The sequence below is a fragment of the Gekko japonicus genome, unplaced genomic scaffold (assembly GCF_001447785.1).
Source record: "Gekko japonicus isolate JY-2015 unplaced genomic scaffold, Gekko_japonicus_V1.1 scaffold3, whole genome shotgun sequence".
NCBI lineage: Eukaryota > Metazoa > Chordata > Lepidosauria > Squamata > Gekkonidae > Gekko > Gekko japonicus.
In genome coordinates, this window is record NW_015170887.1 from 260744 (window position 1) to 287969 (window position 27226).

Below are 27226 nucleotides of genomic sequence, written 5' to 3' on the forward strand. Positions count from 1 at the left end.
ATGATTCATATCCACAGGGCCAGTGCCAGGTTTTTTTTGCACACTAGGCAAGGCTACCTTCTGCCCCCCCCCAATGTGTCCACCAATTTTCAAACATAAATGCATTTTAGGAAGAATGAAAAACAAAAAAATTAAAATTGCTCATTTCTTTTTTTTTATTGTGAGAACAAGTAATACAATCACTGAATTTCTCTCTCAAACAGAAAAACACAAATCAAAAGCATGTTGAAAAATCCTGTTAATTGTGATGTTAAAATTTAAGTCTCTTTAATGTTTCCATTTCAGGCACACCAGAATCTCATTTTGCATGCCTTTTCTTTAGCAAATTTTGTCACCAATTCCTTCAAGTCCTTCTTATTATTTGTAAAATACTGAGCTATACTATATACTACATGGAGCTTTGCAGAATGAAAGAAGCAAATAGATGCACACACATGCAGGTTTCTGCTTTAAGGAGTTTACAGTCTAAATTTTTCAATAAACAGGAGCCCAAAGGGGGTATGTGAAAGATAATAAGAGATGTATATAAGCCAGGAGAGTTAAGAGTACTTAGAGACGTGAGGCAAGAAGATATGTTTAATCCCACTGTGCATGTGTTGACTTGGAATTGTGAGTTTGATGGGGCTTGTTCCCAAAGAAATGCAACTCTAAATACCAACTTTTCAGACTGCCAGTGTCTAAATAAAAATATGCACTTTTTGCACAATGCTCAGAACTTCAGTTGCCCTATTTATGTGCATGTGGGACCATTATTAATCATGGACAGCAGCCTGAAGGTAGGTTTTTTAAAAATCCAATGCCCACTTCAGGCCAAGTGAACTGTACATTATTGACCCAGGCCAACCCGACCTCCTCAGACCTCTGCAGCCAAGCAAGATCTGCCTGGGTAGTGCTTGGAACTGGAAGGGGGATCACAGAGGAAGTTCGAGGGCGGGGGGGGGGTACATAGAGGCAGGCTACACAGCACACCATCTCAGAGCGCCTCTTGCCTTGAAAACTGGGGGGAAACTAGTCAATTGCAACTTAAGAGCCCTTTCCCCCACCCCAGAGAAAGGGGCATTTCCCACGCGAGCCTCCGTTGGAGGGGGACCAGCTCAGGCAGACGGGGGCGGGGTTGACCCTTCCTCTGTAGTGTTCAAGCCCCAGCCAGGCTTCTTCCTGGCCTCGCAAAGTCCAGAGCCTCTCTTTCCCCCCCCAGCACCACGATGCACTCTGGTTGCTGGCTGCCGCTGAAAGCCGCCAGTTGCCTCTTCTCGTCCAGCTTCCTGCACCAGGATTGCCCTCCAAGCGCTGAAGATCCTGGCGGTGGTGGGAACCCTGTGATTTCCCTCCCAGCCAGCTGGGCCGCATCTAGTGCAGGAGAGAGAACCAGAGAAGAGTCGGGTGGGGGGACTTGGAAGGCCACGAGCGGACTCAGAGTGCGGCAGTCCTGTCCCGCGCGAGGGAAGGCAAAGACTGGGGAGGGGGTTGTTATGGCAAAGTTTTACTTTCTGCATTTTCTTTCAGAGCAAAAGGAACCAGTGCCCCCCCCCCCCCGGCGCCTCCACTTGCACCTCAGCACTGCCACGGCACTTCCTGTAAAAACACATTTCTCCCTCCCGCGCGATCCCCGCCAGTTTGGGTTCCTCTTTGTTGCTTTGTCCTGACGTAATGCAAACGTGGCACAAACACCACTGCACCGGGGCCTGGCAGGGGCCAGGTGGCTGCGCGCTGGCCGGGGCCCCGCTGCAAGACAGGTACATGATTCCACTCCACAGCAGCAGCAGGGACAGCAGGATGAGCTGGGGCAGAGAGGCGGGGCTGGCTGCGGCGCCGTGGGCTCGCCCTTCTCCCGGTGGGGGCTCGGGGCTCAGGCTGCGCCCCTCTGTGTCTGCACCCTTAGGTGGCTGCCTTACTTGGCCTAATGGTAGCACCGGGCCTGCATATCCGCATGGGAGTTTGGTGAATGATGCGATACCAGCTGAACTATGTTCAATTAAGTACACCTCCTTCAGTCAAGCAATTCAGGTTGTGTGGGGTGTGGGAAGGGGGGGAATTGGCCAAATGTGATATTAAGTCAGCCTTCTGTTTGCCCCCAGTCCACCCTGATGACTTCGAACTTCTTGGTTTCTCATTCTCCGGTCGGTTCCAAATAGATAGGGCATTCCCCATGGGATGCTCGGTGTCCTGCTTGGCATTCGAGTGGTTTAGTATTTTTTTTTGAGTAAGCAGTGTGTGTGTGCACAGGGCTGCATAGCACCACCTATTGGACAATTTTTTATTTGTGGGACAGGTAGGCACTGGTGCATGTTCCAGTCTGCTGGCTGGTTTTACACAGCCAGGGAGTTGGGGGTCCCCTTGCCCATGTGAAGGAAGGCTCTAGTGTGGTTTTAACCTTCCTAAGGGTGGAGATTGATACCCTTCAACAAGTTTCCTGGTTGCCACAGAGTAAGTTGGTCAAGCTTCAGGTGCTGATTACAGAATTGTTCAGGGTGCTGAAAACCAGGGAGGATTGTGAGGCACTCTAGAGGGATCTGTCGAGGATGGGCGAGTGGGCGACAACATGGCTAATGGGGTTTAGTGTCGACAAGGGTAAAGTGATGCACATTGGGGCCAAATCTCCTAACTATAAATACACGTTGATGGGGTATGAACTGGTAGAGACTGACCAAGAGTGAGGTCTTGGAGTCATAGTAGATAACTCACTGAAAATGTTGAGATAGTGTGTGACTGCAATAAAAAAGGCCTACGCTGTGCTGGGGATTATTAGGAAGGGAATTGAAAACAGATCAGCCAGTATCATAATGCCCCTGTATAAACCAATGGTGCGACCTCATTTGGAATACTGTGTACGGTTCTGGTCCCCACACCTCAAAAAGGATATTATAGCATTAGAAAAAGTGCAGAAAAGGGCAACTAGAATGATGAAAGGGTAAAATGCTTGGGGCCCTTTAGCTTGGAGAAATGGCGGCTGAGGAGTAACATGATCGAGGCTTACAAGATTATGCATGGGATAGAGCAGGTCGATAAAGAAGAACTTTTCTCCCTTTCTCACAATACAAGAACTTTGGCCACCCAATGAAATTGCTGAGCAGGCAGGTTAGAACAGATAAAAGGAAGTACTTCTTCACCCAAAGAGTAATTAACATGTGGGATTCACTGCCACAAAAGGTGGTCGTGGCTACAAGCATGGACGGCTTCAAGACAGGATTGGATAAACATATGGAGCAGAGGTCCATCAGTGGCTATTAGCCACAAGGTATACATAGGAACTCTCGGTCTGGAGCAAGTGATGCTCTGTATTCTTGGTGCTTGGGGGGGGGCAACAATGGGAGGCCTTCTAATGTCCTGGCCCCACTGCTGGACCTCCTGATGGCACCTGGTATTTCTGGCCACTGTGTGACACAGAGTGTTGGACTGGATGGGCCATTGGCCTGATCCAACATTGGCTTCTCTTATGTTCTTACGTTAAGCAAGTGGTAAACCTAAATTGTCCCTGCAGGAGCTACAACAGCTCATGGGCATCTTAATTCTGCCTTTAAGGTGATTGCACCTGGGTGGGCATTTGTACGTAGGCTATGCAAGGCCACAAGGGGACTTTGGCAGCCTCACCACAGGACCAGGGTTACAAAGGGTATTAGGGAAGATCTCTGGGTATGGGAAGAATTTTTGCATTCCTACAATGGCGTGTCTTTTTTGGAGGGATGACCTCAAGTTGGAGGCGGAGTTGCAGATTGCTTCTGATGCTGCAGAGTCCTCTGGTTTCAGTGCCTATTTTAGGGACACTGGTGTGCTGAGGAGTGGGTCCAGGCAAGTTGGGTTGTTGACTTTACATTCCTCAAATTCTTTCCTATACTGGTTGTGGTTTGGATTGGGGCGGAGGACCTGGCCAACCAGACAGTGCACTTCTTGTGCGATAATTTGGCTACGGTACAAGTCATCAGTTTGCTCACTTCTAAGTCCTTAATGGTCATGGTTCTGGTTCGGACTTTTACTCTTCAGTGGCTACAGTACAATATACTTTTTCGAGCTAGGCCCATGCCAGGGGTCAGTAATGGGATCGCTGATGCTCTGTCTCGAAAACAGATGGAAAGATTCTGTCAGCTAGCTCCAAAAGCGGACCCTTGCCAAGTAAGTATGCTGGTGGACCTGTGGGGAATTGAAGGGCTGAGGCCGAGAGGGCAGTGGGCTTAGCCCTTGCACCTTGTACCAGGAAAGCTTGCAAGAGGGCAGGCCAGCAGTTTGTCACCTTTAGGTGGCTAGCGGGGCTTCACCAGACGTGGCCCATTCTGTTCTCCCATGTGATTCAATTCTGCATGAGTCTGAAAGGTGAGGTTATGCCAGTCCATTCAATTAGGGGTAAACTGTCAGCACTTGCTTTTGCAAGCAAGGCCGGCAGTTGGAAGAACGATACGGGCAACTTCTGAAATCAGAAGATACTTGACGGCTGGGCTAGGGAAGATGGCACACCGCAGGATCGAAGGGAACCCTTTTCCCTTTCTATCCTGAGAGGTTTGAAGGCCTGATGGGCCTCTCTTTTCCATGCTGCTTCTTTGCTGGCCTTTTTTGGGGTGCTCAGGGTTAGTGAGCTGGTGGCCAGCTCCCACTGGGACGTGTCAGGTTCTCCCTGTTAAGTCGCTCGCTTAACAAAGAAGTTGGAGAGTGATTCAGCAAGAACACAACTTTATTCTTCAACTCGAACACAACTCCAACACGGATCAACATCAGATAGCCAGAACAGAACAGTTCAGCTTTTACATTGCAGTTTTCCTGCTTTTAAACTCTCCCGGCTAATGTAGCCACACCCACTGTACAAATACCAACCAATACGGTTGTTCATATAAGGACCAATCACGGACGTTCCCGCTCAGGGAGCTTGCTGTAAAGTGATTGGCTAGGTGCTTTCTGGGCTAGCAATGCGATTGGATGGATTTGGATCCTAGCCCAGGACGAAGCTCAACATGGCAAGTCAATTAGATGTTTCACATACATCATGCTTTCAATGGCAGCTATTGAATACATTACACTGCCTTATTATTCAAGGATGTCTAGGTTGGGGCAACTGGAGTGCGACTTATAGTCAGGTGCTCCAAAACTGATCAGTTACAGAAAGGGGCAGTTATAGAGTTGGGTACTTGCTCAGACTTATGCCCAGTCACAGCGCTGTGCCACTATTTGGCCTGCAGAGGCAGAAGCCCTGGTTTGCTGTTCTAGTGTAGGGATGGTACCCCTCTCACTCAGTTCCAACTTGGGGCGATTACTGAGCACGCTTTGGAAGCTTTGGGTTTAGGCGGGTTGCAATTTGGCCCCCAATCTTTTAGAATAGGAGCTGCTTCTACAGCAGCGGCCATGGGGTACCCAGTAGCAGAGATTCAGAAAATTGGCAGGTGGAGGTCTCCATGTTATAAAATGTATGTTTGGAAATGTAAAGTTTAATACTTGTTGGTTGCATTGGTTAATGCAGTTTTTGTTTCAGGTGCTGACAGCCACTGGGTGAAAAGAAGAATCACCATCTGTGGCCACAGCATAGTGTTTTGGGCTGCTCACTGGGCCCAGAGGATGGCTGTTGGGTCCCAGCTGGGTCTTAGTGAGATGGCTGATGTTGATTGGTTGGGCCGGAGGGGCATGCGTTGGCCTTGGCTCCTTCCAATATTGTGCAAGGAAAGGTGTGGTCCTCCTCCACACAAGTTATTGATACACCTGGGGGTAACGACCTGGGGTTGATGAAGGGCAAGGCCCTAGTTATCCAGGTAAAATCTGATTTGGCTACCATTAAACAGTGGTGGCCGGAGGTGCAGATTGTCTTGTCTGTGATGTTGCCAAGCAAAGGGGTGGCACAGTATCGGAGACCCCAGATGTTTGGACTGAGGTAGGTGGAACGCTAATCGCCAGCTGCAGAATGCCATGGAGGGTGGCTTGGGTTTTTTCTTGATGCGCCCTGATATATGGGTCGATGTTCCTGACCTTTATCGGACAGAAGGGGTGCACTTAAACGACAAGGGCAATGGTATTTTTCTTAAGGATTTACAGCGAGGGGTGCGGGCGGCCTTGGGGCTGCCAGGTGGGGGCAAAGTCCTGAGCAGAGGCTTGGACTTGGCTGTGGTGGTGTAGTGCTGGTTGGAGAGCAGAAATGGTGAGCACCAGGGCATTTCCCATGAGAAATAAGGGGCCCATCAGGAACGGCCTTCGGGCCTTGCGGCTTAGGACTGGGAATGGTGGGGGTCTGGCTTTGGAGCACCCAGGGCTTTGGCTGATCCTTGTAAGCTGCGCAGCTTCAGGGGTGGCAGGCCAGGGCCGCTACCAATATGCCAGGCCACTGATTGAGAGACAAAACATATGGCTCGAGATTAGGGCAGGTGTCTCACCCAGTTGAGGGCAGGGAGGTGGCAGGTGTTGATACCTGCTCTGCTCTTTCTGCACTAATAGGCATCCCCTTGCCGGGTTCAGTTATAAATATTTAATAAAGTGGCTCTTGTTAAATCCATACCTTGCGTCTGCGTCTTCATTCTGACTGTGGGGGCAGTGAGGTGGCTGGTTTTATAACGTACAGTGGGTAACTGGCACAGAATGAGGTGGCTGGTTTCTCTGTATGAGCTTGCTGCATGTCATGGTTCATTTGTTTGTACTGCCTGCCCTTCCATTTCTGACAATATATCTTGACGAATCTCTTAGTTTTAATCCTCCTTTTTGCCCTAGTAGCTAAAATGTAGGGTAAGCAAATTTGGACTTGCTTGTTTATGGAACTGGATAAAAAGAGCAATATTGAGAGCCAGTGTGGTATAGTGGGTAGAGTAGTGGACTAGGAACCTGGGTGACCTGACTCTGAATCCCCACTTGTACCATGGAAATTCTCTAGGTGACTATGGGCTTGTCACATACTCTCAGCCTGCTCTACCTCACAGGGTTGTTGTGAGAGGATGGAGGAGAAGAGAATGATGTTCAGAGGTGCTTTGAGTCCCAGATGGGGAGAAAAACAGGATATAAATAAATGCAAATGCATGAAATATTTAGCAGTCTTAAAAACAATTTTCCCTCCATCTGTATTCTAGCCACCCTGTTATTTCTGCTGTATTCTAATAGATCTGCTTCTAAGCCTTTTTGTTCCTAAACACCTCCTGGGCAAGAGCCTTTCCCTCTGCTTCATTTGACATAGCTGCCATTTCCAGTGTGACAATCTCTTAAACATCTGATGTTTCTTTAAGCAAGAGATGCTATGCAAAATAAATCAGTAATTGCACTGAGTTCTGTCTTGTCCCTCAGCAATTTCTAGGAGTGCTAATGTACATTCTTCTGCTAGTTACTGTCTGGGTCACTGGTCATGTGCTGCAAGCCACTAAATGTCTATAGTAATGCCATATTACTTCTTCACTAAGCACTGTGTTCTTTGTCATAAATGATGCATCTAAATGGCAGAGCTATGATAAGGCAACAAAAGCATTATTATTTTTATAAAAAGGAAGGCCACATCAGGGGCCAGGCTGAGGCAATAAAAAACAATATGCTCTAGCCTTTTAAAGCTTGAACTGAGTTTCAGCACCTAAGCAATAGTTCCTAGCTGGTGGCTGTTTGTCCACAGGCATTTTTGGCACTTATTCTGTCACAGTTGTGAAATTTTACGACCATGTGATAAAGTAATGCTTGGTTCCCCAAATCCTGACTTGTGAGAAAACAGATGGAGATTAATACTTCTGCTCAGCTAAGCATAGTGCCCTTCAGTCTCTAAAACAGATTTTGTATATTATTGCTATAAATTGATTTATCTTCTTTAAAAATATATTTTATTTGTGAATGCCCAAATGATTCTTGTTTTGGGAGAGAAGAAAGACTTCATGCACATGAGCAATTTTGTCAGCAATCTGTGACTGTGTTTCAAACATCATGATCAAACAGAGGTTTGTGACTGGCATGCACTCCCCCTTATGCATGGAACATGATTGAACACTTCCTGGATTTGGATGCCTTTAAACTTCAAATTGCTGTGAAACATGAACACAGGGGCGTGGACCAATTCAAGGAGCTGTAACTTGGCGACAGAAAGCAGGCTTTGCTGCCATAAGGTCTCTGGTTCAGTCCTCATCATCCCTAGTTAAAGGAACGCAGGTTGCAAGTGTTGGGAAAGAACTTTCTCAGCATAGTCACAGCTGATCAGTCTGGACAATGCTAAGTTAGGGGTCTGACTGTGGTATAAGACAGCTTCACATATACATATACTTTGTTTATTTCCTACAAAATGAGACTATGTTTTAAACCCCGGTTGGTCTAGGCATCTGCATTTGAAAGTCCCAGAAAATGGGAAGTTTCAGTGAAGACTCTGGAAGCTAGAAAGCCTTCAGTCATGCTTCATCCATGAGGTGAGGTAGGAGCAAGCAAGTGAACATGACAAGAAGCTTGGTTCATGTCTATTCATGAACAAATATTTGTTTTTGGTGCCACTTGCCTTTCAGACATGTCTAGGAGGGATGGAAAGATGTGTGGCATTTTGAAAGAATCCGGTCTGTGGATAGGATGTATCAGTGTCACTATGTAGGCTAAATTTAACATGGCATCTGTTTCTGGCACATCAACAATGCAAGGATGATTGCAGCAGCCTTCTTTGGTTCTGTGCCGTGCCTCCAGTGTCCTGTGTTCCATTGAGCCCAGAACAAGTTATTTTAGAACGTACCTTCCCTACAACCTTAGCTGGATTAATAATGTATACACTGTTCTTGGGGATCCCTACAGTTTTAGTTCTTGGGAGGCAAGGTGGGGCTAAGGATCCAACACAGAGTTCTTAGAGCTGGGGCCAAGTTAAAATTCCCAGGATTATTTGGGGGAAGCCATGACCATTAGATGAGTATAAAACCTACAGCTTATACTGGCTTTGCTTTATAATAACTCTTCTTGAGCAGCAATTAATTTATTCCACATATTCTGTCTTGGGATCTCTGCTTTCCTTTTGGGACATATTTGAACACTAAGCAGGGCCTGCTGTTTTTCCCAGGAGTGTGTGCCACCAACTTCATGCCCCCTGCTTCAGTCAAGCCCATGATCATTTGTTACCTCTAACTGTGCCCCTTTTTTCCCTCTGATTTTCAGAAGACTCTGGGAGAGGCACCTCAGACCAGCATTGTACCACCGTACAAGGAATCAAAATTCTAAAGGCCTGCGCATCAGAGCTAGGAGATGTGGCTTCCATCACCCTCCATTCTCATTTACAGCTGTATTTCCCACCACATTTACTAAGTTGCCCGGCATTCAGAGCCAATCCAAAAAGCTGCTGATGGAAGGAATACGTGGGATCTGAGCCACCTTCATTAGAGCCAGCGTCATCTCTTTGCTCTGGCATTAGGAATCATTGCCTGTTGGAAAAGAACTGATGGAAGCAGTTGACTTGCCTTGCTGGCTTCCGTCACATTCAGCATGGAATCAGAACTACCATCTGTGCATCCTTTTATGCGGTCTACTGGAAAAGGAGATCTGAAGGATGAGACGTCGTTTGGATCCAGAGGAAGATCCTTGCTCCTTAGGGAGAACTAGAAAGCACTTGCTCTGTGAGCAGCCGTACTTAAAACCAAGCCCTTAGTGGCAAGTGAGCTTTCCCTGAGTTTTTAGGGCATCAGACCCAACAACCAAGAGTATAGGGAAGTTATCCAAGGCTTCAGGCCTTTTCCAAACTTCCAGTTAGTAGAATATTTATTTTTATAACCTCAGTCAAGATTTAAAAAAAAAAAGGATAACAGTTTTGCAACATGAATATTTTAGAACAATTGTGGTTATATACTCGTGAAATGTTTTGTAGTAACCAGGGCTTTTTTTCGGGGGGAACGCACCGGAACAGAGTTCCAGAACTGCCAAAACTCTTTTTAAAATGTTTTAAAGTTCATGAGTTTTCAGTATACAGATTGAAAAAGGGAAAATTTCCCTTTTGAGAGTTCCAGCACTCTTTTGCGGGGGGGGGGGAGCCCTGGTGGTAACTAATTTTTAAACAAGTATTTGAGAAGCAGCAGCATGTATGATTGATAAGGCTGGGTGTGTTGTGGCCTGATATGCATAGGGTTGCTTAGTGGGCAGATGAGGAAAACATGGGCATTTCATGGAAATTCACTATTTTGGGAGGAAAACAAACCCAGCTTAATTTGTGGACCAAAAAAAATGGAAGTGTTTGCATTTTGAAAGTTGTGTAAGGCAAATACACATAATAAATATGCACATGTGCACGCACATCCTGCTCTTTAAGAAATGTTAGGATAGTTTGCAACCAGAATAAGCAGAATTATTATTTTTTAATGAAGTGCATTGGAGAAGTTCTATATACAACTCCTTTTGTCAGATTGCTGAACAAGTCAGTATAATGGATTGTGCCTGGTATTTATTAAGTCTGTTGTAAGTTTGGATCTGGATGATGAGTCCTTTAGGCAAAGATGTGTTGCACTTTCATTTGGAAGCCCTGTATGATAAAAGCTGCATTTTTGTGTGTGAAAACCTTCCAAACAGAATCATGTGAGAGGCCGCCTACATTTTCAGATTCTAGGACAAACAAGAATAAACTTTGCTATAGCACTTTCCAGTTTTACAAAGTGCTTTACATTTTTTCCCATTCACAACCAGCTGCCCAAGCTGTCCTATTGCAACTTGCTAGAGAGACCCAGAGTGGTGTAGGGCACAGAGTGCTGGATTTGGATAGAAGAGTCCCAAGTTCAAATCTGGTTAGCCTTTGAACTCACAGTGTGTCCTTGGGCTCCTTTCTTTCAGCCTCATCTGCCTCACAGGGTTGCTGTAGAAAAGCTGTATGAATAATGCCATGGAGCTGCTTGGAGGAAGAATGGGATAGAAAGGAAATAAACTGAATGAAACAGATCCCTAGCACTTCCTTCTTCCATTGAATGGGACCTAATTTGCAGTTTGATTGACAGATGTATCTGTTAACTTCTCTTGGAGAGTACTTTGGTACTCTTGGAGAGCCAGTTTGGTGTAATGGTTAAGCGCATAGACTCTAATCTGGGAGAACCAGATTTGATTCCCCACCCCTCCACATGTAGCTGCTGGTATGACCTTGGGTCAGTTACAAATTCTCGAAAGAGCTCTCTCAGCCCCACCTACCTCACAGGGTGTTTGTTGTGGGGAGGGGAAGGGAAAGGAGATTGTAAACTGCTCTGAGACTGGGGTATAAATCCAATCTCTTCTTCTTTGCAAGGGGCTAGGCTAAACATATCCTTTCTCAGAAATTAACAGAGGGGGATATCATTATTGGGACTTCCAAATTCACTAGCTGTGAAGAATTGCTGTTCTAATGCCGTACTATTTATGAATGGTCTTTACCATGGAGATTAATATATACTTGCATATTTGTCCTCCCATGTCATACATAGTCCCTTGTCCTAGAAGTCTGACCACTGCTGGCCTTCTAGCCACTCCCAGACTCATTTTTGGTCTCTATGGCCAAACAGCACTTAGATCCCCCCCCCCCAGCATACCAGAGTACCCCTTGATGCAGTACCTGTTTTTAGTGGTCTGTTGGCAAGATTTCTGAGGAAGAATGATCCCCAGAGCTGCTCTCCTCTTAATCTTCTTGCAGGTTTGGAAAGGTAGCAAAACGCTTAGAAAAATTTCTGGACAGTCTTCACTGTGCCTAATTTAAATAATATGTGGAGGCCCAAGCCACATAAAGCAAAAATTCCAGCAATGGAGTGGCTGTGGGTTGAAAAGCAGTGCTTTATTACAAATACTATACTTTTTCATGTTTAAGAATGAGATTGTTATTTCCCCTTACCAAACTTGCATTTTCTTGCTCAGATGTGTGATATGTTTTTCAATGTGATAATACTTCACTACCTCTGCCTGGGTGTAAAATCATAGAGGTAAAACTAAACATTAAGAAAAAATGTCTAATCAAGCACTGGAATGAATTGCTTAACAAGCTTGTGATATTTCCTGTCTCATTGGCTTGTAACGAAAGTTCAAGTCTTCTGTTGAGGATGTGTTAGAGAACCAAGGGAGCTGTCTATTCTGACTTCAAGTCTGTTCAGTGGGTTTTATTCCCAGGAAAGTGGCCATAGGATTACACTGTAAAGTCAGTGTTGCCCAGTTTTTAGATATCTGAGGCACACTTCCCCCACCCTGGCATGTTTTTTAAGAGTATGAAAGTAAGAATTGTCCTTTTTTACAGGAGCTCTTGTCCTGCTTTTCTGTGGAAGTCATTCTTCTAAGCATTTTGGTGATTGGGAGGAGAATAGATCAGGCTCATATGGAAACACAACACTTGTGGGAAGATAGAAAGAACTCTTTCCTTAAGCTGAAAAGTTTGGGTTCAGTGTCCTTGTGAAAGGCTGTGACCTTTAGTCTTGCTTGATCTCAATCTAAATGACCCAAGTCTTGTTTACTTAGTTGTAAATAGGTGCCAGATCCAGTGAGCTGGCTAAACTCAGTGATATCTATACATGGCAATTGGCCATCTTTCCCCCCCTATTTTCATAAAACTCTTTTTGTCAACTGTTGCATCTAAACCGTACAATTATCTCTGATTTTACAATGCCAAGTGAGTTCTAGCTGTAATCCCCCGATCTCTGCCTCTGTGACCTCAATGCTTCGTGTCTTTGGGCATTTGTATTCTGATGGTTGGTGTAGCAGCTCCAGTTTCAGGTTTTCATTATGTCTCATTCTTCAGTATCTCTGATCTATGAAAACTGATAGTACAGTTTATGAATCTTCCAGTTGCTTTTCTTATTTCTTAGCTTTTCTGCGAAATGTAAATGTTATCTGTCTATGGGACCAGGTAGAAATGAGAGAGGACATGAGTGCAATCAAGGGGTGTTTCACTGACAGTTTCTACTATGGGCTAATCAATGCTACGCTCCCTCTGGTACTGAAGCACCTTCTTTGAGTAGAGCTTTCTTAGAGCTGTGCAGTCTCAAATGGTATTTCCATATAACTTTGATGATCTTTATGCTGGCCAGCTACACTATCACAAGGCTAGCCATTTTGTTGCCTTTATTAAGTAAGTACAATCCTATACAGAGTTTCTCAGTGGGCTCAGAGTGGAGTAATTCTGCATAGGATTGCACTGTTAAGCTCCTCCTTCCTTGCTTGTATGTGTTGTATTGTTCAACAGTATGACATACTAAATGACTTTGAACTGGGATACTATTTTCTAATTTTGTGTTTTCAGTATCAGTCGTTTAACTATCACATTATTTTGCTGCACATTAATTAATCTGACCTAAGTTCCGCTTCTAGATTCCTGGGAAGCCATCGCTAACATATTAAGATCTCAATTTCACCACTAAATAAGTACCAAAAGGAACTGCTGAGTACCAAAGCACAAAACAACAACAACAAAGAACATCAACAACAAGGAGCCACCACCTGGGTGCCGGTAGGCTGCCCCTCCCCAGAAAACATGTGGCCCAAGTTAGGTGTCAACGTTCTTAGAATGTAGCATGTAAACAGCCCAGAGACCCTCCAGGGTTAGGGTGGTATAATAAGTCTAAAGTACAAATAAATAAATAAAGCTGCAGGCTAGGGATTGGGATTTGGAATACGGGGAATCTCGGTCAGCTAATGAAAGGTAAAGTGGCCTCAAGGCCCTCCTCCACAGTGGAGGCAATACTCCTTTCTCCAAGATACTCACAGAGTGGAGGCAAGTGCTTGTGGTATTTTGTCTCTGTAGTACGGCCAGCCCTGCACTGGCCTGTAGTAAGAGAAAACTCCAGTTAGCTGTGGTGCTGTGTAAGAGATGCACCAACATCTATGTGACTACACAATATTTGTTGTCACTGAAGTGAGTAAGACAGATATCTCAGGGAAGTAACGTTCTCTTTCAGTAGGGTCAGGGACAATGTAGCATTCCTCTTATTTTTTTCAGTGTCCCCTTCGACAGGGATTCTTCTATCACCCTCAGATTAACAGTCTATGGAATATTCTTCCTCCATCGTGAGTCTTGCCCACATCCCATCTGCAGCTGAGAGCACTACAATAGGCTCCTATTCATACCCGGATTTGGTGTGTTAAGGAGAGACTGCACAGAAAACACTTGCTACACTAGTAAAAAAGGGGAACTGGAACCAGAAAAGACAGCTGAGGGACAATAAGTTATTCCAATCCTCAGTGTATACCAGTGCAAAGAACGGCTTTTTCTTTGGGATTCAAAAGTCACTTTGGGATTCAAAAGTGTGCGAAAGCCAATCCAGCATCTTGCACTCTCCCCAGCGCATAAAAAGAAGCTGCAGCTTTGCACGATTTTCCCTTGTTTATTACAAATCATGCATACAGGCATACTACGTGCCATCAAAAGTACAGTTAGTGCTGTCTTTCTAGAACAATATCCAGTGGATCTTTGGCAGTACTACATTTTTTCTATGCTGGATGCCCCAGAGAGAGAATCTATTACCAGTCCTTGGCACGATTACGGAGAGGTCCCTTTCCACCACCAAAACTGAAGATGCTTTAAGACAGTGGCCTCCATCAGGGAAACCCTTATCTAGCTTGGAACAGCTGTTCAGGTCTGGCCTTCGGCCAATGGTCACAGATCAAGTGTTGCCTGCTCAGATCAAAATCAACTGAAAATGAAGAGATGACTGATGGAAAAGTCCAAAGCCAAAAATGATCTGATTATTAGACTACAGAGTGAGGAGGAAAAGTCAGGAATGTAACACTTGAAGATCATGGACTCTTGAAGATGGCCGGAAGGCAGATGCACAACATGTACAGGAGATGTAGCTTCAGTTCCGTTTCTTATTCTGTGATGCTGCTTCCACTTCTAGGTACTGCAACCCAATAAGCATGCCTAGGATGGAGAAACCTGAGAAAGACAGAAAATGAGAGGGAAAAGTGGAGAACATTCTCCTTCGTGCGATGATGCTACTGTAATACTGGTGAAGAGATATCAGTTGCACTGGGATGTGGGGAAACCTGGCCCCAGTTCCTTCCTAGAGATCTTGAGCAAATCACTTCACCCTAAGTAACTGAGCCTAACTAACCTCACAGGGCCGTTGTGAGGCTAACAGTGCAATCCTAACCAGAGTTATACCCTTCTAAGGTGTAACTGCTTTGGACTGCACAGTAAAATGCTTTGGGGAGCTCCTTGGGGAAACAGCAATATATAAATTTAATGACTAAAACACCAAAGGAGGACAGGCTATTAAAACTGTACTTACTTGCCACCATGAGCGGTGCCAGGACACCAATTGTTGCAGCTGCTGTGCCATAGATAAAGACTTCAGAGAGGAAGTGGCCCAGGGCAATGAAGAAGGTCAGAAGTGTGATGTTATACAGGCTGCCAGAGATTACAGGAAGAGAGAATTACTCTGCATCACCAGCATGGTATTAGGAAATGTAGAGAATAGAAAGCAAAATGAGAAAGCTAGCCAGCCCATATTTGTAATCAGTAGTAAAGCCAAATTCTGGACTGGCTTCTGCCTCTCTTGGAAACCACAGAGAGCTTCTCTTGCCTGCAGGGCACTTCAGATGTTTAGGACCCAGGCTCCTGCCATACACAAGCCACAGGGCGGACAGGTCAGCCCCTAGATTGATGACTACTAATCCAAATGTATTTTTAAATTTTCTAATCATTTGTTGTCTGCTTTTTAAATGCAAATGAGTTCTCAATTGGAAAACAATATTAAATACCTCAAATGTACATTAAAATGTCTGAAGGAAAACACAGAATTAGATAGCATCGTTATTGGCATAGAAGAGAGAATAATACAAACCTAACTAAATTCCACCACACATGGTAAGCACTGAAATCCTAAACATGTGTGCACAGAAGTCTCACTGAGTACATGAGTTTAGGATTGCAGCCTTGGAATCTTAAACAGGTTTTTAAAAGAAAAGTCTTAATGGCCTGTCTAAATTAGTTGAAAATAGATAATAGAGTCTGCATGGGTTGAACAGTCTAAACTATCAGCTGTGGCCTGAAATGGCAATTAGTACAAGTTTGGGCTAAATAGTACAAACCAATTTGGATTTTTAAATATAAAATTGCATTGAATTGTCTTAAAAATTTCAACCTTCTTTAAGAAAAACAGTTTAAATTGAAAGCTGAAATTAATTCAAATATTTTAAAACCAAGATTCATGATCTCTTAACAATGGGAATTGAACAATGGGAAATGAACTCATAAGATAAGTAATAAATATGGTAGAATAGGTCATCTATAGATTTATTAAGGGTTTACTGAATGGCTTGGACCTGACTAGCCATCTGTTGGAATCCAGCCATTGGAAAACATACTTTGTGTTTCAACTGGATCAACATGTGAATGCATCATCATCAGTTTATTGTGTAAAGAAGTACTGCCTAATGATATATGAACATATGAGACTGCCTTATACTGAGTCAGACCATTAGTCTATCTGGCTCAGTATTGTCTGCTCCAACTGGCAGCAGCTATCCAGGTTCTTGGGCAGAGAAAGGTCTTTCCCAAAATCTGCCAATGGCAGATATCATTAATTGAACCTGGGACCCTCTCTGTTCAAAGCATGTACTCTGCCACTGAGCCATGGTTCTTCTCCACCTGGGTGACTTAATGGCCTGTACCTTCTCCACAAGATCTACTTAAATTATGAATATAAGTTCTGAGCATTTTACAGTCCCAATCCTAAGCATGTTTACTCAGAAGTAAGTCCCTCTGAATCCAATGTCATTTACAAGTGTTTTATAGGAATGCACCTTTAAAGTAAAGGATCTTGCTCTGTGTTTTTACAGAATTCTATACAGCAGAAAAATAAAAATCCACTAATTTTAGTTCTCCATCTTTGTCTACAAAAGGCATGTGGCCTGCAGGAGCAAAAGTGTTGGATAATATAGAAGACTCTATGTGTGTGTGTATGTATATATATATATATATATATTTTAAGCCCCCGGAGGGGATTTTTTATTTTAACCAGTTAACATTCACTTTTTGTTTACGAAATATCCAAATTACAAAACAGGAAACTATTTAATCTCCCCCCCTTGGTGATTTAAGTCAATTTCACTGAGAACAAAGATTCCCTTTCCCACTTTGCTTAGCACTACTTTGTGTGTGAGAAAAACCCGAAAATGTTTTCCCCAAACGTATAATCATTTTCATGGTGATACTGACATTTATCCTAGTCCTTTATTTGGGAAAAAAAAGTGTGATAACTACAAAAAAGGAGAGAAGAGGGCTTACTTTTGTTCCATTTACTTTGTTCATTTTATCTGGCTGCTCTATTTATCTGCTACTTACTAAGAGCTTTTATGATTATGTAGTCTGACTAGCTAAAGAAAAGTATTGTTCTTTACTATTTCTGTATTTTTATTTGTGAAGATACTTGATGGTGTACAGCAATTACAGCCTGTTATAGTCTTGATCAAATCTTTATGGGCTCAAAGAGTACTTGTTAAGCCTGTCAATTTACCATTTCTCACTGCAGAGCTCTAGGGAAGGAAACAGATTATTTGGAGTTTTGGTTTTCCTTTAAAAGAGTAGCTCACCTTTGAAGGATGACTGTACAAATAGCCCCTTCTCAGCATGCAGTTCCTTGCCACTCTGGGTAATGGAGTTGACGCTGCCAGCTTCAGTGATAAAAATAAGCCGTTTGTGGCTTTTCACACATTACTCCTGTTGAGCCAGCAGAGCTGAGGGAGGATGAATTGGCTGATGGGTCTGGAACAGAATCCTGAGCTAAGCTCCCACCTATTGTGTCTGTCCAAATGCACAGAGGGTAATGGGGACAGCACGATGCTTTTGAAGGAGTGCAATAGCTACATTTTACTAAAGCCTATTGGAAGGATTGAATTGCAAATAATTTATAAGCCAGCAACTGGCATTCTGAAACCATAAACTGTTCTTTTTGACGTCCTTTTTCTTTGCAAAGCAGAAAAATATAAGGTTGTATTTTTAAATGTGTAATTTAAAGAATGATGGTTTTAAGTAAAAATTATATTTAAAAAAACCCTTGCGTGATGGTTTTCTGTGTCTCAGTTCCCTTTCCAACCAAATGTGAGGTGAAAAGAAGCCTAGATGCTGCAACTCAGCCACAACTTATGCATTTTTGCATATATTTGCATAGGATTGCTTTACTTGTGAGGCTTCTCCCTTCCAGCGTGATGATTTTGTATAAATGGGGGTGTTTTAGCAAGGACTGAGGCAATGGAAGGCAAGAAAAGGCGGGAAGAATGGTCTGAGAATGCCAAAGGAACAGAACAACAAGGGCCCAGGAGTAGGGTTGCCATCTCCAGGTTGGGAAATACTTAGAGATTTTGGGGGTGGAGCCTGTGGAAGGCAGGGTTTGGGGAGGAGAGGGACTTCAATGGGGTATAATGCCATAGAGTCCACCTTCCAAAAACAGCCATTTTCTCCAAGTGAACTGATTACTGTCGCTTGGAGACCAGTTGTAATTGTGGGAGATCTCACATGGTGCAGCACATGTAGTGTATGTTCAACCCTAAGGGATATATAAGATTTCCTGGGAAGATAACACAGCCTTGATGATGCAAACTAACATGACATATTAGCTAGAAATGTCCTAGAGAATTACATAGGGAAGAGAAACCATTTCCTGTCCCAGTCTTAAGACTCTTCAGACATGGTCACATAGTTATTTCCAAGAGAAGCCAGTCTTCCAGCCTGATCTGAAGCATGTCCACTGCTGAATGTCAGTGAGATTTGCTACCAGCTAAATATGCCTATGTTTGTAGCATCAACCTAAAGCTGTTTACCCAAAAGTACATCCCACTGACCTCCTGGGAAGTATGCATAAGACTGCAGCATGAATCAGTCACTCTTAGACATATTTCACTAGACAGCAGAAGAGGAAAGTATACTATTGCAAGACAGCTGGGGATTGGGAACATATGAATATGGAAGAGTAGTGAAAATATAAGGGATAGGTAAAGGTTCTTAGGGAGGAAAGTGTTTAAAAGATGGCCAGAATCGGAGAAGACAGTCTGTGTATTCTGTTTTAGTTTACAGAAAGCTTTGGTAAGTGAAATCAGAGCAGGTATATCTTCTACAGTTTTATTTTACCCCACTTTTTTCCCCAGTGGGGACCAAAAGCATCCTAAATTGCTTTCCTCTGCTTCATTTTATCCTCACAACAGCTTTGTGAGAGAGGTTAGGCTGTTAGTGTGTGTAACCGGTCCCAGGTCACCCAACAGGCTCCCATGACACAGTAGGGATTTTTTTCTTGGGCCTCCCAGACCCTAGTCCCACACTCTGGCCATTACACCACATTGGCTCATGTGTCTCAAATACCTTAAAAGATCCCCATGTTCCCATTAAACTTTAACAAAGGTTATCAGCTACTCTGAAATTCTTTCCTACTTAATCCAGCAAGTGCTAGTCTTCGGCTTGCTGCATCTATCCCATGGTGCCTTTTAATTAGAGTTCAGTATGGAGACAGTGGGGGCTGTAGTGGCTCAGAGGTTAAGATGCTGAGCTGCAGACCGGAAGGTCTGTAGTTCGGCAGTTCAAGACCCTAGTGCCGCATGATGGCGTGAGCTCCCCTCTCTGGCCCCAGCTCCTGCTAACCTAGAAGTTTGAAAGCAAGAAATTGCAAGTAGATAAATAGGTACTGCTTCGGTGGGAAGGTAACAGCATTCCATGCATCTCGGCGTTTAGTTATGCCAGCCACATGACCATGGAAATGTCTTCGGACAGCGCTTGCTCTTCAGCTTAGAAACGGAGATGAGCACCACCCCTAGAGTTGGATTCGACTAGCTTTCAAGCAAGGGAAACCTTTACCTTTATGGAGACAGTAATTCAGTCTCATCTTCAGCCTTCTTGCAGAAGTCCTCCTCTTCTCATAGCGCCAAAGTGTGCTGTTTATGATATGCAAAACCAAACCTACTGTCCTCTTTCAAAGTAGCCTAGCTAAATGAATACGCAAGTCTGGCCTGTTCATCCACACTTTTCTTGGAAACTGCTGCCACTGATGTCAAACACGTTAATGGAATCAATATTCCATAAGCCTTGTAAAAGAACTTGCTGGAAAATTGATATCTGGCTTTCTATCTGCAAGAGGAGGACAATCCTCTTTAACGATTCCAAACCACAGATCAAACATATAACATCATTTAAAATAACCAGCTATGTCACTCTACCATGGAAGTCCACTGTGTGACCTTGACCCAGTCACTCTCTCTCAGCCTGAGGTACCTCGCAAGGTTGTTGCTGTGAGGGTCAAATGGAGAGGGAAGAATGATGTCGTAAGCTACATTGGGTCTCCATGGGGGGAAAAGTGGGGTATAAATAAATCTTCATGTGTATTTTCCACCCTTTGTTAACAAAGCATTTCAAGGGAATAGTAGAACAAAGTTTGAGTCCAGCGGCACCTTTAAGGCCAACAAAGTTTTATTCAAGGCATGAGCTTTCATATGCAAGCACACTTCCTTAGATACAGACTGAAACAGAATTTCCTCAAGCCCTACATTCTGTTTCAGTCTGTATCTGAGGAAGTGTGCCTTGCACAAGAAAGCTCACACCTCGAATAAAACTTTTCTGGTCTTAAAGGTTCCACTGGACTCAGACTTTGTTCTGCTGCTTCAGACGAACATGGCTACCCACCTGAATCTATCTTTAAGGAATAATAGTTATTCTTTTTCCCAGAAGCTGCTTGATCTGGGAGTTAGGAAACAATGGTTGCCTACATTTGCCTATAGGGAATAGTAAAGAATTATCACAGCAGGTTTCTATACACATTTTTTTTTGGGGGGGGGAGGTAGGGTTCTGCTCCAATTTAGCATTCCTTTTACATACGTCTTGTTTCGGATATCAATGGCACAGTAGCAGCGAATCACAGATGACAGCAGGGTCCAGATACCAAAGGTCCGAGCCTGGAGACCATTTACTGTGCAGAGAAAACAAATATTGAATCAGAGCACCTTCTTTTCTGGTCTCTTCCCTCTCCACACACAAAGAAAGGGGGGGAAAGGAAAAAAGAAAGCCAACTTGCAGTTAGTGTTCCCTCTAAGCTGAGTTAGTGTGAGCTAGCTCACAGTTTTTTAGCCTCCAGCTCACACATTTTTGTCTTAGGAAGGATGGGTCCAGAGCAAACTAATTTATGCAGTAGCCAAATCACTCACTCACAACTTTAATGCCAGTATCTCACAAAGTAGAATTTTTGCTCACAAGACTCCACAGGTTAGAGGGAGCATTGCTTGCAGGCATGAACAGGTCATGAAGTCTAAAAGATCAATGGGTTTTGAAGGCTCCCCACCTGAGGGTTCCAGTTTCCACAGTCATTGGCAGTTCACCAGTGCTTAGCCAACACCAGCAAGATTGATACATATTTAGAATTCAAGTAGGTAGGGGCAGGGGGAGTGGCATTTAAAAAATGACAACAACATAGGTATTACAGTTCTTGAGCATTGCATGGGGATGAGTGTACAACCTTTGGAGGAAGGACAGGAAGAGCTGGCAGTAGATTGAAAATGGTCAGAAGGGGCTTGTAATGTGCCTAGCAGTGATGAGTCCAATAGCTATCTATGATAGGGTTCATTTTCTTAGGAAAACATCACAAACACCTGTGCTTGCTACAGGGAAGGAGCTGCAGTTCTGTATCAGTTCTGGTATGTGGCTTGAATATTGCCAAGGAGTGATTCCCTTCAATGGGAACTCTTGTGGAAATGAGGTCATCTGGGATGTTCAGTGACAGCTGCACATTTCTTCTAGCCATAATGGCTGGAAAGGTCCTGAGATTAAGCTTCTGATGTGGCAGGATTTGTCAGACTCTTAGGCCCCTGCCACATGGGAGGGAAAACACTGGGCAAAGTGCGGCTTTTAAAAGCCGCACCAAAAAAGAGATGCCGCGGCGGGATCCCACGATCCCCTGAGCCGCGGCGCCGTTGCTCCCCAGCACGATCAGATGCCGGGGAGGAAGAGACGAATGGGAGGGGGAGGCTGCCGAACTGCGCATGCTCGAGCATGCGCAGTACGGCCAGGGGCCGGGGATGCGCCGGCGATCCCACGGCCAGCGGTGATGCGGCCTTTCGTAAAGAACCACCTAGGTCGGTGGTTCTTTTTTGCTGCGGGTTTTGGCTGGTAGGGGCGGATTGGGGACGGGCTGGGAACAGGCGCAGCACGATTCCCAGATGTTGCTGTGGGATCGTGCCTGTTTGCTGCGGCCCCGATCCGTCCCTCTCCCGGCCCAAAACAGCTCGTATGAACACGGCCTTAGTTAACACAGTTGTTCCCACAGTGTGTCACATGAGATTTCTTACATGGAGAAAATATAGCTGAATGAATTTTTTTTTACACAGATGGGAGCTGTTCATCTACTCAGAACAATTCTCCTATCTTCAGGTTCAGTACAAGTGCCTGCAAATTGGCTTGAAAGATTGGAGGCTCTAGAAAGGCACTGTAAAAGTACAGGGGGGAATAAGGTCTGCTTGACCCATTCTCCACTTGAAGTGGATGCATGCATTTACGCTGCACTACATTATTACACTACACGTGCATGCTCTGAACAGTAACAGTGGATTGTTACTCCAGCTCTTATGTGGTGGAAAGTGCCGTCATGTTGCAGCCGACTTGTGGTGACCCCATAGGGTTTTCAAGGCAAGAGATTTTCAGAGGTGGTTTGCTATTGCCTGCCTCTGTGTAGTGACCCTGGACTTCCTTGGTGGTCTCCCATCCAAATACTAATCAGGGCCAACCGTCCTTAGCTTCCAAGATCTGATGAGACTGGGCCATCCAGATCAGGGGCCACCTCATATACAAATGATGAAATAAATACAACTATCTGTTTTATGTTATGGGTTATGCCAGGGATACGCACACGGGTTAGTTACACACTGGCCATTTAGTCTAGCATAGAAATCTGTTGTTGTTTTAGTTTCTATAAAGAATCTAGATGATGTCGGCCTATATCACTCCAGCATCCCACCCACTCATTTTTAATGCAGTAACAGTTGCAACAGCAGATGTGCACTGACAAAATCAACGCTTTTGTTCCTTTAAATTTTCCTCTTGTTTTAAAGCCGCTTCCATTTCTCACCCTAATTAACTACTTCCTGCTTGTTCCATAGAAGCTTGATTAGCCCTTGGGCTTTAACTATTTTTATTTTTTACAGATTACTAACTTTTATTATTGTAGTTGCACACTTGTGGCAGTTCAAAAAATAAAATTAGTGAACAATCAATTTGGCTGCAAAGGGAAAAATAAAGATTAAAGATTTCCACCACAGCCCAGAAAAGGAACTGATTAAAGATCCATTCAGGACTTGCCCTGGAGAATGAAAAGTAAATAATTACACATGGAGCAGCAGAAGTAACAATTTAAATAGATAACTTTTTGGGAGAAGTGGGAGATTTGCTGAACAGCTTATGCTAGTATTAAAATGTGATAGCTTTTAAAAGGCTACAGGACTTGTGTTTATTTTTGCTTAACAAAACATGTTACTATAGTAGGATCTTGTTGGATATGGGCAACATGATGTTATATTAAGTGAGATGTGGAACTCTCATTTCAATTCCACTTGCAGTCAGCTCGGGAAATCTTTCAGCAGCACAAGAAGGTCATAGCATGGAGGTGACCAGGGTTTCCCAGCCGAGTCATGTTTGCTGTTTATGACTCTGGTTGCAAAAACAGTAAAGACAATACTGACTCTAATGCCAGCTGAGACTGTAATGCATGTTGTGGCCTTTTGCTGTCATTGATGAAGGAGAAATAATGCTGGCTACTTTGTGTGTTTCAGTGGCAGGTATGAGGCAAAAAGGGAACAACAACTGAGAATGACATTTAAGATTTAAATAAGTATTTCTAGAAATCGAGGCAAGATACAGAACAGAGACTAAAGATTACGATGCTTCCAGCAGTGCAAATATGACAACCTGTGCACCTTACCAAGGCTTGGTTTGCCAGTGTACAGTTTCTCAGAGAGGAAGCTGTGATCTCTGAAGCTTTGCAATGTGTTTCCCATGGCAATGATGGACACCATAACTAGCCAGCTACGGAGCACATTCAGAAATCGGCTCATCTTGCTGTGGCACCACAAAACCTGCTCATGGGAACAAAGGCAATGTCTAGAATTTGTGCAATCATGCATCATAATTCATGTGCACCCTCTTTCACTTATACCTTGTAACATTTCCTCTTACACCAGGGAATATGGGACACAGCTTGCCTTTAGGGAATCCCCAGTTCATCATATAGCATTCCTTAATGAAGGCAAGGGTAGAAATCCAACACACAATATCCACAGAGATACTGGTGTAAAGGATGATCCCTCCAAAGACGACAATCACCACACCACCATAGGATACGATCCTGTGCCCAAATCTATCTGGGAAGTAAGCCTCACCGGGCTTACTTCCGAGTAAGGTCTGGTTGCACATCTACCCTGATCAATCAGTTCACACCCTAAACCCGTAACTTATAGCAGAAACAATTGCAATGTCTTAGAAAAAGAAGACTTCACTGTTCACCATTGGCATTTTCGTATGAATGTCCTTATACTTAATACCCGCTTAAATAACTACACTTTTCGCAAACGGTGCATCTCCCATTCAGCTCCTACACCGCAGTATGCTTCCAGAATCACCCTGCATAAATCGTACGCGATCGTCACCACTACCTTCCCTCGACCCCACCTCACCTATCCATAGGTACCCAATCCTGCATTACCCTACCTGGTCCTCAGCCGCAGCAGCAGCTTTCTTACCTCGTCTCCAGTCCGAGGCGCAGCAACCCCGCCCCTCGCAACTCAGTGGTCAGCTGTCAGACTTGGTCTCTCCTCTGATTGGACGTTCATCTCTATTCCTCTCCTCCGCGCCTCCTGGGTGGATAGTCGAATGTGCCAATCAAGCGCTCTAACCCTTTCTAAGGCGTTGTGACGTCAACTTCGAAAGGGGAGGACGAATGAGGAGGAGCTTGTAGCGCGGTCTCCTCGGTCCGCTGTGATTTGTTCAGGGCACCATGTTAGAAGAGGCAAAAGACGGCAAACTGGAAGTGGGTGGGCTGTAGTTGCGCACGCGCGAGCAGCTGAGCCTCGGGCGGGAGCGGGAGAGGCGGCGCTTGCGTAGAGGCGCCTTGGAGAAGGGAGGGGCGGTTGCTTGTTGGTTGTTGTAGTAACAGGAGAAGCGCCGGGAGGAACCGCGGTCATCGGGCCCCCAAGGGAGATGAAGCAGCAGCAGGTATGGCGCTTAGGGGCTAAGAAACGCGGGCTCCACGGAGCCTGGTTCGGAAAAGCTCCAGGCCTCCCTTGGCAGGTAGAAGGGCTTTGGCGCTTCATCATACGAAGCGGCTTCCTCTCATGCTTCCCTCCCCAGGACTTGTCAAGCTCTCAAGTGTGTCTTTTCAATTCGGCCAGGGACCCTTTCAGGAGGACAAGGCCTGGCCCAGGGGAGTCGAGGGTCCGAGCAGCAAAGCCCGCCGCGTTGACGTGATGTTTTCTAAGTGCACGTGCAGCGAGGAGACCAGAACAGACCCAGTTCTCTTTAACACCCTTCCTTCGCAATGAGTGGGGGCTCCCATACATGGGTGAGGCGGGTCCTTTGGGAAGGATTGGCAATCTCCTTATGCTGAAGTTTTTAAGCGGCATTGCTGCATTTTCTCCCTTCCTGTGCTTCTGGATGTCTAGCCGAAGGCTGCCTGCTATAATTAAAATTGATTGGCTGTTACAGTTCTGGGATTTCCGGGAAGCCCTTTTCGGGAAGACAGGTGGCATAGCAGTACCTTAAATTAATAAATAAATGTCTTGTTGCACAGAAGCGTTTTGATTGTGGACCGACTGGTTCGCAAGAGGAGGGGAGACTTCAAAGCACCCAGTTGAATGAAGTGTGGGTACTGAACTCGGTTGCTTCCACATGTTGCTGGATATTGACTTTTCCTTGTGCTGTAGCAGTAATTTGCAGCCGATTTTCCTCTGTGAATAAGGCAGTCCTATAGCGACTAATTGCTCTAGAGCAAGGACAGTACCGAATCCAATAATATGTGGATGCAGCCTGTGACTGAGCTGAAATCTTGATTTATTGTTTTATCGCTGTGGTGGGAGTAAGACTCCCTCAAAGTCTTTACCATGGGATTTTCCTGATCTTATTAAGACCTATGTCATTACGTGTAATCTGATGTCACACAGTAGGCTGAATTTGGAGAATGAGATGCACACCTCAACATGTGGGACAAGTCCATGTGGAAAGGCCTATTATGTAATAAATCCAATAAGAACATGCTTGACTGCCACATTGTGGCTGGGTTAGACATAGAGACCTGCATCCAACTGTGAAATTCCTCTAACAGTGGCACTTATCTTTGTGGAAGAGGGGGTGGTGATTTCTGCCTATTATTCCCTCCTGCTGCAGGTCCCTGTTTTGCCCCCTGTGCTGTCCCAAAGATCTGCTGACTTGCAGGAACTTGTCAGAGGGCTCAGTGGCCTGCAGGAGGAGGGGGGCGTGGAAAAGTCCTGATCTGTGAAATCCATGGATGGTTAGATATGTGCCAGAAAAGCATCTATTGCTATCAAGTGTGTTAGAAAATGCTATGTTACTGAACAGATTGGAAATGAAGCCTTCTTCCTGGAGGATGTGCACAGGAAGAAAGGGCTGAGCCCTTTCTCTGCTTGGTTTCTCTCTTCACCCAGAATGCCCTTCCCTCAGGTACTTTTGTCCTCACTGGGCTCAGAGACTAGAAATAAATTATACCAGGAGAAAAACGGTAGGGGTGAGGCAATTTGGAGTTGAGGAGGTGTATGTGGAGGAAAGACTGGGCATAATAAAACTGCTACAGCCTGTTGTTCCTCTGCTTTAAATTATGCATGTGCACATGCTGACTTTTATATCTATTTGGTATAGCTCGCATTCTGATGCACACATGAAGCTACCTTATAGCGAACCAGACCTTTGGTCCATCAAGGTCAGTATAGCCTACTCAGGTTGGCAGCAGTTCTCCAGGTTCTCTGGCAGAGCTCCTTCACATCATTTACTACCTAGTCCTTTTAACTGGAGATGCTGGGGATTGAACCTGGAACCTTCTGCATGCAAAGCAGAGGCTCTTCCATTGAGCCATAGCCCTTCTGTTATGTCTAGTTAGACCCAGATGAGTGATGTCTGGAAACTACAATTTAGCAGTGCACAGTGTGTGCTGATTTGGAGGAGGGGAAGTTATTGCTGCTCCCATTTCCGTGAGAAGCTCCTGTGCAGATGTGGCCTAAGAGGCTGTTTTCACATGTGTATCCTGCCCTTCTCGCTCAGGGTGGCTTATTTCAGTTTTTCCTTGTAAGGATCTTAAGAGAGAATGATTTGACCAAGGCCACCCAGTAAGCAGTAGGATTGAGAGAGGATGTGTAATTGGGTCTTCTGTGCTCA

At 44.7% G+C, this 27226-nt stretch overlaps 2 protein-coding genes across 3 annotated transcripts in view; one reads left to right on the top strand and one right to left on the bottom strand.

Annotated features, from left to right (window-relative positions):
- FLVCR2 (feline leukemia virus subgroup C cellular receptor family member 2) overlaps window positions 1-9257 on the top strand; it is a 59775-nt gene extending 50518 nt beyond the window's left edge. The window contains exon 10 of the mRNA XM_015418364.1: window positions 9055-9257. Within this exon, the coding sequence (XP_015273850.1) occupies window positions 9055-9117 (63 nt within the window). The 3' untranslated portion in view covers window positions 9118-9257. The remainder of the gene's footprint in view (window positions 1-9054) is intronic.
- A 4939-nt stretch (window positions 9258-14196) lies between these two features.
- LOC107116462 (chromosome unknown open reading frame, human C14orf1) lies at window positions 14197-24607 on the bottom strand. Of its 2 annotated transcripts, none has more exons than XM_015418356.1 (5): window positions 24586-24607; window positions 23769-23922; window positions 20681-20771; window positions 15111-15229; window positions 14197-14755 (listed from the first exon to the last, which is right to left on the bottom strand). In XM_015418356.1, the coding sequence occupies exons 2-5, from the start codon at window positions 23899-23901 to the stop codon at window positions 14676-14678; spliced, it is 423 nt and encodes a 140-aa protein (XP_015273842.1). In that variant the 5' UTR covers window positions 23902-23922; window positions 24586-24607; the 3' UTR covers window positions 14197-14675. The 2 variants fall into 2 exon arrangements, with proteins under 2 accessions (XP_015273842.1, XP_015273840.1); XM_015418354.1 differs by having other exon boundaries at window positions 24554-24593.
- Between the last annotated feature and the right edge of the window lie 2619 nt (window positions 24608-27226).